At 56.4% G+C, this 15,833-nt stretch overlaps 1 protein-coding gene across 1 annotated transcript in view; it reads left to right on the top strand.

Annotated features, from left to right (window-relative positions):
• SLC6A13 (solute carrier family 6 member 13) overlaps positions 1-7,471 on the top strand; it is a 40,169-nt gene extending 32,698 nt beyond the window's left edge. Inside the window, exons 8-15 of the mRNA XM_081593966.1 lie at positions 1,066-1,169; positions 1,942-2,066; positions 3,694-3,806; positions 4,131-4,268; positions 5,021-5,123; positions 5,602-5,702; positions 6,547-6,717; positions 7,010-7,471. Coding sequence (XP_081450092.1) covers positions 1,066-1,169; positions 1,942-2,066; positions 3,694-3,806; positions 4,131-4,268; positions 5,021-5,123; positions 5,602-5,702; positions 6,547-6,717; positions 7,010-7,132 — 978 coding nt within the window. The 3' untranslated portion in view covers positions 7,133-7,471. The remainder of the gene's footprint in view (positions 1-1,065; positions 1,170-1,941; positions 2,067-3,693; positions 3,807-4,130; positions 4,269-5,020; positions 5,124-5,601; positions 5,703-6,546; positions 6,718-7,009) is intronic.
• Positions 7,472-15,833: the final 8,362 nt, after the last annotated feature.

Here is a 15,833-nt window from a genome sequence, read left to right as displayed (position 1 = left end):
AGCTGAGGCTTTGGTGCCCGTGGGCACAGGGAGCCTGATTTTAGTGGAAGGGCAGCAGGGACCTGTTTGGGGGCTACTGTGGAGGGTGAGACCAGATGTGGGGACCCCACAGTGTCGGGACACCAGCCTGGCAATGTCCGTGGCCATAGCTTGGTGCTCAAGTCCCCTGAAGGCAAGAGGTGCCTGGGGAGGGTCTGTGGCCCCGGGACCCCCACCTTCTGCGGATCTGCAGCCTTGCCAAGTCCCGTTCGCCTTGATCTTCCTTCTCTTTGGGATGTTATTCTAGCTGTGAAATCTAAATCACAGCGCGCACAGGCCGGGCCAGCAGCTGAGATAATAAGAGAGACAGCCGCGCCCTGTGTTTCCCGAGCTCTGTCTTCCCCCAGGAGCACACAGCCCCCTAGAGATGACGTCTCTTCACCCTCTGGACGTTTTGTGAGCAGAGGATCCCTCCTCTGTTTTCAGAGGGTTTTGAGGCATGAGGGGCACACACCCGTGAAGGCTCTGACGTTGAGGACCCACATCCCCAGAAACACTGTCCCTGGGTTCCTTCCAAACTGGGCACATCACCCGGGGTCTGGGGTGGGAGAAAGTGGCGGCTGAGCCCCAGGCTTTGTTTCCATTACAGCATCAGGAGGCCAGCCTCACTTGTTTTTTGTTTTGTATCTGACTTCCCCAGGTCTTAGTTTCAACATGAAGATTCTTTTTTTTTTTGCAGCATTTGCAATCTAGTTCCCTGAGCAGGGATTGAACCCAGGGCCCCCCCTCTGCATTGCGAGCAGGGAGTTTTAACCATTGGACACCAGGGAAGTTCCCAGGCCTCACTTGGTTCTACAGCACCTGCCCGCCAGCCTCCATCGTGGGTCCTTTAGTCCTGATGCCCGTGCCATCCCGGTGGTGCCCAAGAAACCCCATTTAGAGGCCCAGGAAGTTGAGCCCATTGGAACAGCAAGGTCTCAGGGCTTCCTGCCCAGACCGAGGGCAGGGCTCAGCATCCCCTGCCTGGCTCAGCCGTGGGCCTGTGGCACCTCGGAGGGGCAGCTTTCTTGCCTTTTCTCTGTGTAGGTGTGGATGGATGCAGGTACCCAGATCTTCTTCTCCTTTGCCATCTGCCTAGGGTGCCTGACAGCCCTGGGCAGCTACAACAAGTACCACAACAACTGCTACAGGTGAGTGGGTGCAGGGCCTGGGCACCTGCCCCTCCAGATGTGTCAGGTCAGGGGAGATCCCTACACCCCACCTGCCTTCACCCCACTCTCCAATCAATCCCCCAGGGCTGCCAGGTGGTAAGAGGAGCCGGGGGCAGCATGGGCAAGCGAATGGGGCAGCATGGGCAAGCGAATGCTTCCCGGTGGATGGGATAATTGAGTTTGGCTGGGAAACCCAGCCCTGGGCTCACGTAGAGGGCAGTGGGCACAGGTGTGCAAGCAGACCTGCCCGGGAGTGACATCACACAGAACAGCTTGGTCCTGCCTGCTCTGTCCCCTCCCTTGGTTCCCGTGGGCCCACCTGGGTTATGTCAGAGAATTTAAGCCAGTTTTAGTATTAGCTAAACAAAATCACATCACGCATTTCAAAATCGAAACCTAGGTGAGTAAGGAACATCTGAAGCTTGGGTGCCCCTCTCCCCTCCATTAACATGCGGGCTGGGCTGAGTCACGGGGGTTCCCCAGGAGACACGGTGACGGCACGGTGGGAGAGGGAGGTCGTGTGTCCCTGGGTGATGTTCAGACCCTGTTACTTCCTTGGGGCCTCACTGTTCCAGGATGATCGTGGGTCAGTCCAAGTCTGAGCCCATGGAGCTGGGACTCAGGGCCACCCCCTTGGGTGTCCTCTGCCCCTGCTGGGCAGACGGTGTCCCTTGGAGTCCATGGTCCTGGCCAGAGGCGCTGGGAGCCCCGCTGACCATCTGTTCCCCGCCCCGCCCCGCCTCACCCGCAGGGACAGCATCGCACTCTGCTTCCTCAACAGCGGCACCAGCTTTGTGGCCGGGTTTGCCATCTTCTCCATCCTGGGCTTCATGTCCCAAGAGCAGGGGGTGCCCATCTCTGAGGTGGCCGAGTCAGGTGGGTGGTGTTTTGGTGGGTGGGGGGTCTGAGACAGGGGACTCTGTGACCTTTGTCTGAACCTTTGCCAGCCTACTGGGATTCACAGGTGTTTCTACTGTCCCCTACACTGGGGGTGATTTTTCAGTGGCTGTGTACTTGGAAGATGTGGGGTGGACTTAAGCAGCAATTCCAGCTTCAGAAGGCGAACAGGTGTGCAGAAAACATTCTCCTTCCCACATCCACCTCCAGTTCCTCACCCTGGAGGCAGCCACGGTCATCAGGTTCATGTTTTTCCTTCCAGAAATGGTTCAGGCTTTTATGAGAAAAAGAATACACATACATCTATACATACACATTCACACACACACACACATTACTGTTTCTGCTTGTTACATCTTGTAACAACCAGTTGCTAAGGTGCGGTATACACTGTCCTGCATCCTGCCCTGTCTTGTTCATATTAATTAAGCATATTAAAGTATGTCTCAGAGGTAAGTTAATTACCCGCACATGGCTTTCCTCCTTTAAGTGCCTGACCCTCACCTCCACCCCCACCCATGCAGCACTGCTGTTGCTTTTAAATAAAATCACAGGTGGTCCTCTATCTGGGCAAGTGGCCAGCGTTTGCCTTGTACACCATCGAGGCCCGTGGACTACCTGCTTGCACCTGTAACAAGATGATTTTGATCATGGGGTTCACAAGCTCCCCATCACACAAGGTGCCAGGCACCATATAACTGACATCATGGGTTCTTATTAAGAACGATGGCGTTTCTTACAAAGTGCTGCCGTGTACCAGGCGAGGTGCTGAGCGTTTGCGGTGACTCGTGATGGAGAGTAGAGAGGTAGGCCCTGGCAACGGGGGAGGCAGGCTAGGAGCTGACCATCGTCCTGGCCCACGGTCTTGCCCTTCCTTTCAGATGAGATTGGGCGCGTTCAGGGTGGTATGGCTGTAGACATGCTCTTCCTTTCAAAGGCAGCTCCCAATGGATGACTGGGCACTGGCATGTGACCCTGTTCTTGCCGTCTGAGCCAGCGGAGGGCAACATGAAGTGTTTGAGAGGATGAGGGGGGGCAGTATCATGACACCCAATTTCAGCTTGCTTGCTGTCGGGCAAGAGAAAAGGCCCCCAGTGCAGAGGTGGCCAGTGGTGCCCCAGACCCAATCTAATCGTGAAGGTATTTTCTTTGGAAACTTACAGAAACCACTCTCCAGCAATTGCCTTAAGGTCACACAAAGGCTCCGCATCCTTCACTTCTCTCGCTCTCCCCTTTACACTGGGACAACCAGTTCCACAAACATCTGTGAGCTCTTTTTAAGTATGAAACCTCTGGTTTGGAGCAATAGATCTGGAGAGTGAGCGCTGACGATTTGGGGGTAGAACTTATAGAAATGTGGGTGAAATAGACCCCTTCCTATTTTCCAAAACCCTTTAAAATACACACAACCTTTACATTCTGCTCCTGCCCGGAGAAAACAGCAGGCGGGACCTTGAAGAGCAGGGATCAGGTCGGGGTCTGGATGTCTTCTTCTGGGCCAGGACGGTGGTGGGGGTGGGTAGCTTCAGGACTCCCGCTGTCCTGTGTCCCACACCAGGATGTCCGCCTGGGGGTGGCACCGGCGTGTCCCTCTCTCCCTGCACAGGCCCCGGCCTGGCCTTCATCGCCTACCCCCGGGCTGTGGTGATGTTGCCCTTCTCACCCCTCTGGGCCTGCTGCTTCTTCTTCATGGTCGTCCTCCTGGGACTGGACAGCCAGGTATCAAGAGAGATGGCCACTCAGAGCCTGAGAGACAGTGGTGTGCAGGGGCTGGGAGCGGGGAGCAGTGGGCTTGTTCCCCGACATTGAACCTGATGCCCTGAAATCCCTTAAAACAGCTGGGGGCTGGGCGCGTGTCAGGCGGCGATGCCCTTCCAGGGACCAAGGGGAGCTTTGGAGGGTGGGTCCAACCCCAACCACGCAGGGGCCGCTCTGGGCTGTCAGGAGGTAGGCAGGGCTGCCCCCAGGAGTGGTGAGCCAGAGCGGGTTGACGGAGCTTCTTGTGGGGGCACTTGCCCTCCAACTCCTTGCCATCTCATCCAGTTCGTGTGCGTGGAAAGCCTGGTGACGGCGCTGGTGGACATGTACCCCCGTGTGTTCCGCAAGAAGAACCGCAGGGAGGTCCTCATTCTGGGGGTGTCTGTCACCTCCTTCCTCGTCGGGCTGGTCATGCTCACAGAGGTGAGGGTGTAGGGGCTTGCAGGTGGGGCCTGGGATGGAGGAGAAGCCAAGGGGGTCACTGTCCACCTGGCAGGGGAAGAAGGTGGGGGAGGGTGGGCAGGAAGGACGGGGGAGAGGGAGTGGGCTGCTGTGATGCCAGGTCTCCGCCGTCTGGGCTTCAGGGCCTGGGGTCTGGTCCTTTCCCAGCCCGGGAAGCACTGAACATCTAGCTCTGGTCATGGCTGAGGGACCCTTTGGCTCTCCAGATGCTGAGAAGTATAGAAAGCTTGGATGGGAAAATCAAAAGTGTCCAATGCAGTTGGACTGGGAAAAACTGCATCCAGCAAGACCCCAGGAGTTCCCAGGCAGCTGACCCAAGTCCCAGGGACAGACTTCAAAGGCAGAAAGGGAACCCTGGGGTGGGTGATATTCGGGGTGACGTCTCAGGGGAGAAGGCAGGAGATGGAACTCGTAGCCTGATGGTACCCAGGATGGCCCCTTATCCTGACCTTCTGCCAAAAACGCACACTGTCGTGGACTCTGCATCACCCCCTGCTTGTTCTCAGGGTTGAGCTAACAATGGCTGTTTCAGCTCTCTTTCCAAAAACAATAAGAAGCCCCTATCCTTGTCACACGTCTGCCTAGTGCTTTACAGCTTACCAACCAGGCTCTCTTTTCATCTCTGTCTCCTGTGATCCTCCCCGCCTCCACACCATGCCCCGAGGGTGCCTGTCTCCTCGGGTAAGGTTCTGTCTCTCCCTCTCCCTGGGCAGGGTGGCATGTACGTGTTCCAGCTCTTTGACTACTATGCGGCCAGTGGCATGTGCCTGCTCTTTGTGGCCATCTTCGAGTCCTTTTGTGTGGCGTGGGCCTACGGTGAGTGACTCTCCCCCTGATCCTGACCCAGAGGCACTCGCCTCTGCCCACGGCTCTCAGACAAAGGAGATACCACTGCTCACAACCACCTTTCCCTGGCCCAAACTCAAAATAAAAAAAAAATCTCAAGAATCCGACATGGCCCCCAAGAGGTGGTCTTGTGCACCCTCCTAATGATGGCTGCCCCCAGCCCACCCAGGGGGCCCATATCACATCTTATCCAGAGCTTTGAAAAGGCTGAAGCCTTTAACAACCTCGATCATCAGAAAGTCCCTGCCTTGACCCAAGCCGAGTTCTGCCCGCTGCTGTTGATGTCTGTGAATTCCAGGCAAGAGTCAGCTCCCAGGAGCGATCAGAGAAGACAACCACCCCATCTTTTCCTGACCGGCCCTTGCCCTTCCTGGTGGCTGTGGCCCCTGTCTGATGCTTCGGATGCTAGACAGTCCTTTCTCCCCGTCCCTCCTTTCCTTTGTGGCAGGAGCCGGGCGCTTCTATGACAACATCGAGGACATGATTGGGTACAGGCCGTGGCCTCTCATCAAATACTGTTGGCTCTTCCTCACGCCAGCTGTGTGCACAGTAAGACAAGCTCTGGAGGAGAAGCCAGATGAAGGGAGAGAGAGATGGTGGTCCAGGAGGGTAGACGGGCCCTTACCCTAGAAGGGACTTCTCCGTGGGGACTGAAAATCATTTAGAGGTTTCATTCATCCTCCTGTTGGGTTCTGCAAAATGCTAGCCAGATAGCTTCTTCCTTTCCCTTTCACAGAAGTATAAACTGAGGGCCAGGGCAGCCGGCTTGACCTACTCCACAATGTGAGTCTAACGTAGGGCAGGTGCCTTGGGCTGCTGAGATGATACTCGCTGATAAAGTCCAGTGATGACAACATCAGTTCTAGAACACTAAACTTCCTGCCCGGCACAGAGTGCATCACACATTTAATCAGTCCTCACAAGAACCCCACGAATTTAAGAATTACCACTGCATTCGCTTCTCAGGTGAAACCGAAGCCCCAGAGGTTAAGCAGTTCACTGGAGCCAGAAAGTGGCCGAGAGTTGGGACTCAAGCCCAGGCAGCCTGCTTGGAGTCTGGGCCTGAGCTCCCAAGCACTGCTGCTTTGGCTTTCCCTGGGTCAGCAGTGCCCCTGAGTGCCCACTCTGCTGACGACGAGGCCAGGGGATGGAGGCTCCACCCCTGCGCTCCAGGTGCTCACAGCCGGGCACCAAGTCCCAACTGAGGGCCAACCACGTGTAGAGATGCCCAGGGGCACGGCAACCCTGCAGAGACAGAGTAGGCACCTTGGAAATACCTCCCCGGGGGTGTGGATTTTGAGCAGACTGTGGATGGAGGTTGGAGGTAGACTGGCCCAGCTGGGTCGGGGGACCCATGCTCTCCCAGCCCCGTCTCTCCTACTCTCACCCTCAGGCCACCTTCCTCTTCTCCCTGATCAAGTACACCCCGCTGACCTACAACAAGAAGTACAAGTACCCCTGGTGGGGCGATGCCCTGGGCTGGCTCCTGGCCCTCTCCTCCATGGTCTGCATTCCTGCCTGGAGCTGCTACAAACTCAGCACCCTCAAGGGCTCTTTCAGAGAGGTAGGGAGATGGAGAGGGGAGGAAAGAGTCAGAGGAATAGCTGGTGGCTCGTCCTTGCTGACAGGTGGCAGCCTGCCTAGGTAGAGGGTGGCACACAGGAGGGCCAAGGGTCCTGGCATGGGCATCGGGGAGGGACAGACGGAGGGCTCAGCAGTCTCTGAAAGAGACAGGAGGCCGTCAAGACGCTGCCGTGGTTACCAGGAGGGCGTCTGTGTAGGAGGCATGCACACAGCAGCGAAGAGGGATGCAGCCCGCCCGCTCCAGCTCACGACAGCTCCCACTCTGCTCACAGAGAGTTCGCCAGCTCCTGTGCCCAGCCGAGGACCTGCCCCAGGGGCACCGAGCAGGACCCTCTGCCCCGGCCACACCCAGGACATCACTTCTCATCCTCACCGAGCTGGAGCCTCACCGCTAGGGCCCAGGCCCTGGGTGGTCCAGTGAGCCTGGCTGTGGGCACAATTACAGAAGGGACACACAGAAGCAGCCCCTCTGTGCTTTTCCAGGTTCCCCGCCCCGGCTCGGGAAGGGGTGGGGGGCAGGCAGGACTAGGCAAGATAACAGGGGACATTTTAGAACCCAATTTTGAGCTGGGTGCCAACTTCCCTGCTCCAGGGGTGGCTGGACGGGTGAGAAGGGCCAGGATCAAGGGCAACCCCTTTGAGAGGGGCCTGGGGAGTCTGGGGGAGGCTGGGGGGAGGGGCGAGAGCTCTGTTTGGCTTCCCTTCATTCCATTAAATCCACGTTCTTCCCACCAGCTGCTAGCGGGTCCGCCTGGTTTCTGCCCCCTGCCCTTGCTGCCCTGCCCACCTCCTCACCCACCCCACCCGCTGTTTCTACTTCCCACATTGAGTGGGGTCTCTCCTTGTGGACCAGGAGCAGACAGGCTGCTGTGGAAGAGGGGGATGGGGCCCAGCCAAGGTCCTCCATCCCCAGGCCCTTGGCCAGAGGGGCTGTCCCACCTCTGTCCACGCCCCCCATCCATCTCCCAGGTCCCTTCCCCACCTCCTTCACTCTAGAATAAGAAAAGAGATGGACGGGAGAAGGAGGAGTTTCCGTTAGAGGAAGGAGGAGGTGAGTGGCTGGGCTTCTTTCCCCTTGATTTCCCCCACCGAGTCCTTTCCTGCCCCTGCCTGCCCAAATTGCATACCACACTGGGCATCGTGCCCCGGGCTCTAGACAGGGACAGTCAGTGAAGCCCCGGCAGAGCAGGTCACTACCCGGCTCGGCCAGCAGAGGGCGCCACCTCCTTGGCGTCGCCGCGCCCCTCCGTTCGCAGGAGGATGGATGCAGACTTGGTACCCAGGACGCGGCCTCCAGGTGGGCGGCTAGGGGACCTCCGCATGCTGCTGGGCCTGAGCGAGCAGATGCTTCCAGAGAGGAGCCAGGTGGGAGGCCCAGCCTGTGCGACCTCGGGGTCAGCGGGCCTGACTTTGGCCCTGCAGAGCCCACGGGTGCTCTCTGCAACCTGGCCCTGGGCAAGTGCGTGGAGCGGGCGCGTGTCCCAGAGGCCTCCAAGGATTCTTAGCAATGCAGACAGGTGTACAGAGTTTCCTGGGTGACTTTCTTAGCTTTCTAATGAGCCTACTAGTGGGAAAATGCACTGAAGTCCTCAGGCTTTATTCTTTGTTGTTGTTGGGAGGATTTATTAAAATCAGCGATGGCAACTCCTTCCTGGACAGTGGCTGCCGCCCCCACCCCCCGCTCCAGTGTGCCAGGCGCAACCCAGTCCTAGGATGGGAGAAATAAGTTTGCTAGAGGAACTTGTGGGTCTCCAGATACACACTTGGAGTCTTTGTCCAGCTGAGGACATTTCCAGGACACAAACTACTGGGTGCTGTGCTCAGGATACGTGAGGAGTTAAAATGGACATCTCTTTAAGGACAAAGGATGACAACCGCTGTGAAAGAAAAGCAAAGTCTCTGTGAAAGAATAAGTCGGTGTGGGAAGGACCCCGAGGATCCCAGGACAGGGGTCTGGCAAGACCCAGGGAGGGAGGCAGGCAGTCAGTCATGGTGATCTGACCCCTATTTGGGAGCTTCGCTGATGGTGGATGGAGTTGGAAAATAACCCACCTGCACCAAGACCTGGAGATGTGGGTTCTGGTCCTCTCCCGCCTCACACCTGCTATGCTTCTTGGTGGAATTCAGGTCTTCATTTTTTGCAGACAGAGATGATACTGGGCACCTTGCCCACACACAGGTTTGTGGTGGGGCTGGATGGAGTCATGGGCATGTGAGCCCACCCCTGAGGTCATTAGACCAGTGGGGGATGGATGGAGGGGGGAGCTGTCCTAAAAGTCAGGGCTCAGGTCAGGGGAAGGGAATGGGAATACTTGGACATGACTTCAGCCTCTCGAAGGGATGTTTGGGGCGGGGCCGCTTTCTGTTGCGTCTGCTTGAGCCCTGCTTAGAAGATTCAGATCCTGCAGTTCCCGGAGGAAGAAGACGGAGAAGGAAGGGGAGCCTTTTGTCTAGAGACCCCACCTGTTAGAAAAGAAGACTTTAGGACACATCATTTAGTTTCTATTCACCTCAGTTTGCTCATCTGTAAAATGGGCTGATCAACACCTCTGTATCAAGGTTTCTGCGAGGCGGGCAGAGAGCCTCAGGACAAGCCAGAAGGAAAGGAGAGGCAGTAGTACCCAGAGAGTTAAGACTGGCCACCCTGAGATTGGGGAGCTGCTGAGGGAACACTGAGTCCCCAGGCTTCATGGACCCTCAGACTGTGCTCACACACACAGCAGCTCTAGGACCCACACGTGTGCACACACACAGCCCCTCATTCTCCGCAGATGGATGTGCACAGACCTGGTCACACTACAGTTTGCCAGGCTGGCAGGCCTGGCGTGGGTCTTACTAGCTACGTGACCTTGGGCAAGTTCATAGCTCCAATCCTTAATTTTCTCCTCTATAAAATGAGAATAATAATATTTACCTCATTGTGTTGTTAGAGTCCAGTGGAGAGGGTAGGGGTAGCTGCCTTGGGGACATATTTCAGGTGAATCCATCCTGTTTTCCATGACTCCACCCCCGCCCCTGCATTGAGTTGTCAGTGAAACAGAAAAGCCCAGAAAGAGCTCAGAGACATCTTTGCTGCCCCCACTACTTCCCCAGCCCCAGGTATTAGGTTGCATGGGGCCTGAGGAAGAAGGCTACACATTTATTACCTAAGCATTTTTGCTAGGAGGCAAGGGAGAGGCAGAGCTAAAATAACCCTACATCCGTGGCCCGAGGTTCCTGCTTAGCACCAGCAGTTTTGTCTTTAAAAAGCAAGACCTGAGTCCTCCAGGCCCTAAACTATCCCCTGGTTCTGAGAGAGCAATACCCTTTCTAGAGAGGGAAGACTGAGATCAGTATTCCCCTGGAGTTGCATCCATCCATCCCTCCCTCCATCCATCCCTTCTTCTCTCCCACCTATCCATCCATCTGTCCACCCACCCACCCATCCATCCATCCACTCATCCATCCATTCATCCATCCATCTGTCCATCCACCCATCCACCCATCCATCTATCCACAAGTTCATCCATCCATCTGAGTGCCTACTCTGATCCAGCACTGAGGGAGAAACACAGAATTATGAGATGTGATCCCTGCCTTCTAGATGTTCCTGGTCTAGGAAACATTGCTGCAGAGGAACAGGCACAGATTTTTGGAGCCCAGCTTCAAATCCTAGCTCCCTCATTTACTAGGGACAACTCCATTAGCTTCTCTTTGCCCCAGCTTTCTCATCTGAAAAATGGGCTAATAATTTTTACATTTCACGTTTCTCGTGAGGACAAAATGGAGTGTCATGTAAAGCACCTGGCCTGAGTTAGGTGCTCAGGTTCCATTTCAGCCCTCTAAAAGCAGGCTCAGGGTAGAAGATGACTGCGGTGATGCAATGGTTTTCACAGCGGTAAGACACCGGATTCACTAGGCCATCTTCACTCCGGACCTTCCCCAGCATGGAGACAGCCCAGACTTAGGCAGGCTTTCCAGGTAGCTTGAGGACCCTCATCTTTTGCAAAGATGGGAGTCTCGTGCCTCTGGGAGTTTATGGATTGTTCTAAATGCCCAGTGGGGGGCTGGAAGCTGAAGAGTTCGGTGGGCTTGAGTCAGGGAGGGTGGGAGATACAGGGCAGCCAGGTGAAACCTGGCAGCCCTTCTCTTTGACATGAAGGGGAGGTGACACGTGTATCTCCAGGTCCTCTCAGAGATGCCTGACACACTTGGCACAAAGAAACATTTCTGAATGAATGCCTGAGCTGGAAAATTCACCCTCTGCCCAGCTTGGCTTTCTTCCCTCGCGCTCCCTGCTTCCCAGAGAGGTGGAGTCATTTGTTCTGAGTAGCTGCAGCCAGGTAATCAATCACAAGGACTTTGGGGGCCCCTCTGCTATATGGTTGACACACTGAGGGGACAGGGGACAGTGGCCGGGCATTGCAGCAGCACAGTCACTCCATCCCTGCTGGGGGCAGGGGACACGGAGTGAGGATCCTGTCCGGGGAGCCTGGGGGAAGTGCTGAAGGGGCCCGAGAGATGCTGAGTGGGGTGCTGATGGAAAACTACAGACTGAGACTCGAGCTTCACACCCCGGCCCTGCGGGGAAGTTCTAGAACACAAAGGGGAAGTCCAGGCTGAGGGAAATTTCCCTTCTCCCCACAACTTCTCCTCCCCCCGCCCCAACCACCTGGGGCCAGAGAGACGTCTCCGTCTTCACTGTCCGGAAGGAGACCCTGGCTGTATGGAGTGAAAGATCATGGGCAGCCCTGTACCACTGCCGTGAGGAATGGCAGAAACATCAATGAGGACCCTGTTCTAGAGCAGCTCCCCGGGCACACAGAGGGGACACAGACGCTAACTCAGACACCAGTTCACCACGGGTGGCTGCCCGATGGTCAGACAAGTCCCGGCTGTGTGCTTACTGCCCAGAGGTTACCAGAGCATTGTTGTCGCCGCCCAGGACTCCTGCACCTCAGCCCCTGCTTCCGGAAGACCCTCAGCAAACACCAGCAAGTGGCCCAAGACACCAGCAACACCTTTTAGCCCTCCCGGCAGCTCTGAGAGTGGATGCTGTCAGGTGAGTTAAGAGGCTCAGATGACTGCCTGGCTGACATGACCGGTAGATGACAGAGAAGCGGGCAGACCCAGGGCTTTCTGCCTGCAAACCTGTGTCCTTTGTGGATGCTGCTTCCTGAGGCATGCTCTGGGCAGTGTCTAGGAAAATCCCAAGGAAAGGGGCTGTGGCTGGGAAGGTCCAGAGCCTGGCCGCGAAACCGCAGAGGGCAGGTACTGGTGGAAAAGTCCAGTGGTGATTCACCTCCTCCCTGCCCTGCCCTCCCCAGATCTCAGCCTGCAGCCTGGGGGTTGGTAGCACCCACCCTACCACCCACTGAGAGAGGGCTGTGCCCAGCCCTGTCCATCCTGTCCACTTCCCTTTGGAGGACCAGAATCCACACCAGAGGGGCGAGGTGAGAGGGGAGGGGAAGGGACAGGGCAAAGGAGGAGAGGGATGTGGGTCTCTGGGGGGTCGTCCTGAGACAGGCCTCTGCCACCAGTCCTGGCTGGGAGGGAGGGAGGAGGGGGAGGGGGCTGGGGACGGAGGAGACTTCCTGAGCTTGGGTGTTGTAATCCTGGTTCAGACTCTTGGCCTCTGTCCCTCTTTCTGCTTGCGGCATTTCTCTGCCCCTTCTTTTTCCAACATACTGGCTCACATACACGTGCGCGCGCGCGCGCACACACACACACACACACACACACAGTCACTTTCTGTCTGGGGGGGGGTCCCAGGACCACGTTGGATGGGATTCTGAGCTGGGAGGAACAGGAGAAGAAGTGGGACAGTTTTCCTTTCAGGCTGGCGTCTTCCCGGGGACTCTTCTGGGGACACAGGAGCCCAGGAGCCGGACAGAGGGATGAGGTGAGCAGGATGCAGGATGGGGAGGACTGAGAGCTGCCACAGAGGGCTCAGGGGACCCCCGGGAGGAGGACTGGGTGGAAGCGTGTGTCTGGCTATGAGTGAGGCTGGGGGGGATGTCTGGTGGTGGGGACTCTTAGGACACGGCATCCTCCCCAGCTCCCCGCACCATCAGCAGCATCTGAGCTGCTCAGGGATAAGCCTGTGTCGTAGCAGGAGGAAAGTCCTTGGATGGGGGGCTGGCCCCAGGGAGCGGGTGAGAGAGAGGTGATCACTGGCTGGAGAGGGAAGGGGAGGCAGACAGGTGGTACCCGCAAGTGGGGAGGAAGGCTGGCAGGTGAAGTGCCATGACCTGATCAGACTCCCCGTCAGGCAGGCTCCCCGGAAGAAGAGGAGGCTGTGGGCTTGTGTCCCAGGGGACCACGAGGGCTGAGGCAGGCAGCCCACGGGGTGTGAAGGACTGGACGGGGGAGGGGGTCAGGTCATGGTGCGGTGCACACAGGTATGTGAGCCCATGGGGACGTGACGGGAGCGGCCCCAGTGTGTGTGCAGAACGGGCGCTGGTATGTGGGTGTGGGCTGAAGCCGGGGCTGAGCGTCCAGGGCCTGGGCCGCTCCCCCATCGCCGGGCCTGTTGGACAGCAGCGTTTTCACCTGTGTCTGCTTCTCAGCTGGACACTGGGCAGACCTCCACCTACCTGCCCGGCCCCTAAAAATGGTGAATGTGGGGCTTATCAGTCTCTTGAAGAGTTCCTTCCTGGGCAGGGCTGAGCCGGCTGTGGGTGTGGGTATCTTTGCCTCTGGAGGTGCCAAAGAATGGTGAGGTCCAGTTCGCACCCTCACTCTCTGCCCCAGCTGAGTAGAGCAGGCGGCAGCCTGGGCAGGTGACGCTAGGAGGTGGCGAGGTGACAGAGCTGGGGTCAGCCCTTGGAAGGGGGAGTGCTCTGCAAGTCATTGAGAGTGAGGGTAACACCGTTGTTTAAGTATTCTTTGCAAACGGGCGAGAGGTGGAAAGGCATAGTGTGGGCGAGGAGGGCAGGGTGCTGTCCTTTTAGCTTTAAAAAAAAATTTTTTTTTTTAATATTTACTTATTTGGCTGTGCTGGGTCTTAGTTGTGGCATGTGGAATCTAGTTCCCTGACCAGGGTTTGAACCTGGGACCCCTGCATTGGGAGTGTGGAGTCTTGGCCACTATACCACCAGGGAAGTCTCTTTTTGGTTTTTAAAAGTAACCCTCCAAAGGGAGCGCTCAGACAGCTTTTATGTCTAACATCCACCTGGAAAGTTCTTCCTTGAGTCTAACTCGAAGCCTGCTTGCTGCAGTTTCAGCCTGTTTCCCCTTGACTTGCCATGGCTCTGGGCCAGCTTTCCCTTTCATGTGTTCTTGCTTTCGTCCTGCCATTTGGTATTTCATCCTTACCCATAAAAATCATGCTCCTCTCAATAATTTTTTTTTTAAGAAAACGGCAAAACTTATCACATCAGGGTCAGCTTGTAAGCATTCTCTTCTCCCAAATTCTGCACCCACCCTGGGCTCTGAGGTTTCCCCCGCATCCTGTACTCTCCTCTGGTTTTCCCTTCATTTTCTCCTTTCCCAGGGTTGGAGGGGGGTCTCCCCATATCCAGCTGCTGGGGACAACTTGGCCCTGAAACAGCCGCCTCTGGTCTGGGGACAGCGAGCCTTGTCTCCAGGCTGCCCCGTTGGTGACCCTGTGTTCAGGCCCCGAGCTTGGCTACCCTATGGCGTGGCAAACAAAGGCAATCTCTCTCCTTGGCTCTTGTGGATCTCATCTGTGACCCCCGCTTCCCAATACCACAGTTGAGCAGGCGTCATTCTCGCTTTCAGGGAGATTTAAAGCCCAGAGAGGCGGTGAGACTTACCTAAGAGAACATAGCAACCTGGAGCACAGCTCCCCACTTACTGTACCGGTAAGTTTGTTCAAATCATTCAAAAATAGTTACTGGGGGTGTCAGGGCCTGTTCCTGAATTTCTCTGAACTTCATTTCACCATTCATAAAGCAGTTAATAGTAATTCCTAGCACAAAGATTTCTATGAAGGTGAAACTTAATAATGCATGTAAACATGTGTATGTTTTGGGCACAGTGCTAAAGGTTCGCTTCTGTTGTTATTCTGAGCCAGGTCTGAACCAGACCTTGGAGTTTCTGTCTGATGCTTCTTCGTCCGTGTTTTCAAGTCCATTCATTCATTTGATAAGGATTCAGGGGCCAGTCTTCAGGGTGCCCAGCCTCAATTCTGTAGCAACGTACACCATTGGTTCAGGTGTCCCCTGGGACTAGACCACCCCGTTCTTTCCACCTGAGGCTTGGTTCTCAAAGCCCCGAGGGTTGGCCTCTTTGTTTTTTCCTTCCCTTCTCCCCCCACCCCTTCCCTGTATCAGAGGCTGAGGTCTTTGATTCCACCAGGCACCTCTCTCCTCACCTTCTGTCCAGGGCTGAGCTTGCAAGGGAAGCCTCCTCGTAGGTCCCAGAACTTGAATTTCCACCCCAGACATGCTTCCCCACTCCTGGGACAATCTGCACCCTCCAAGTCACCTTCAAAAATTTCCATAACCTCAAATGGCCCTGCCACGCCCTCCTAGCTGACTTGGGCTTGGGCTGTTGCCTGGTTTAAAAGGACCAACAAGTAAACAGACGCTTCTTTTAATAAAAAGAATCCCTTGTGTTTCTCTGGAGCCTCGGAGGAACAGAGCCCTTGGTAGCTCCTGGTCACTTTGGTCCCCAGTGCCCCTCGGAGGCGGGGGCGGGGAGGGGGCACGTGGGTGAGTGCCCCCTTCTGCAGCCTAGGCACTTCTTCCTGGCAGCTCCTGGAAACAGAATTGGAGGTGGCCTTGGGCAGAGTGTGGGAAGGGGAGGCAAACAAGGATTCCTGATAGAGCAGGCATCAATTTATCTCCTGGCTTCTGGTAAATGGGCCACGGGAGGGACAGGGGAGAGCAGACAGTGGCCGCCCTTCAGGAGGGTAGGGAGTCAGGAGGAACAATGACCTGCCTGTGATGGGCACTCACTCTGGGTCTCCCTTGAGGGGACCACTCGGATTGGAGGTGACCACCCAAGTGAGGATCTCTCTGGTGACCCCCTCCGCCTCTAGGATCCTTGCCAGCTCTCAGGACAGAGGTTCAACCGAGAGAGGGGGAAGAACCAGCCTTGCCTTGAAGGCCACCTTGTCCCCATCTGGCCTTATGCGGTGGCCCCACCTTC

This window comes from Giraffa tippelskirchi, chromosome 4, assembly GCF_054371585.1.
Source record: "Giraffa tippelskirchi isolate mGirTip1 chromosome 4, T2T-mGirTip1v1.2.pri, whole genome shotgun sequence".
In the NCBI taxonomy this organism is placed as follows: domain Eukaryota; kingdom Metazoa; phylum Chordata; class Mammalia; order Artiodactyla; family Giraffidae; genus Giraffa; species Giraffa tippelskirchi.
The sequence above is the reverse complement of the archived record's forward strand: the minus strand, read 5'-3'. Positions and strand labels throughout refer to the sequence as shown.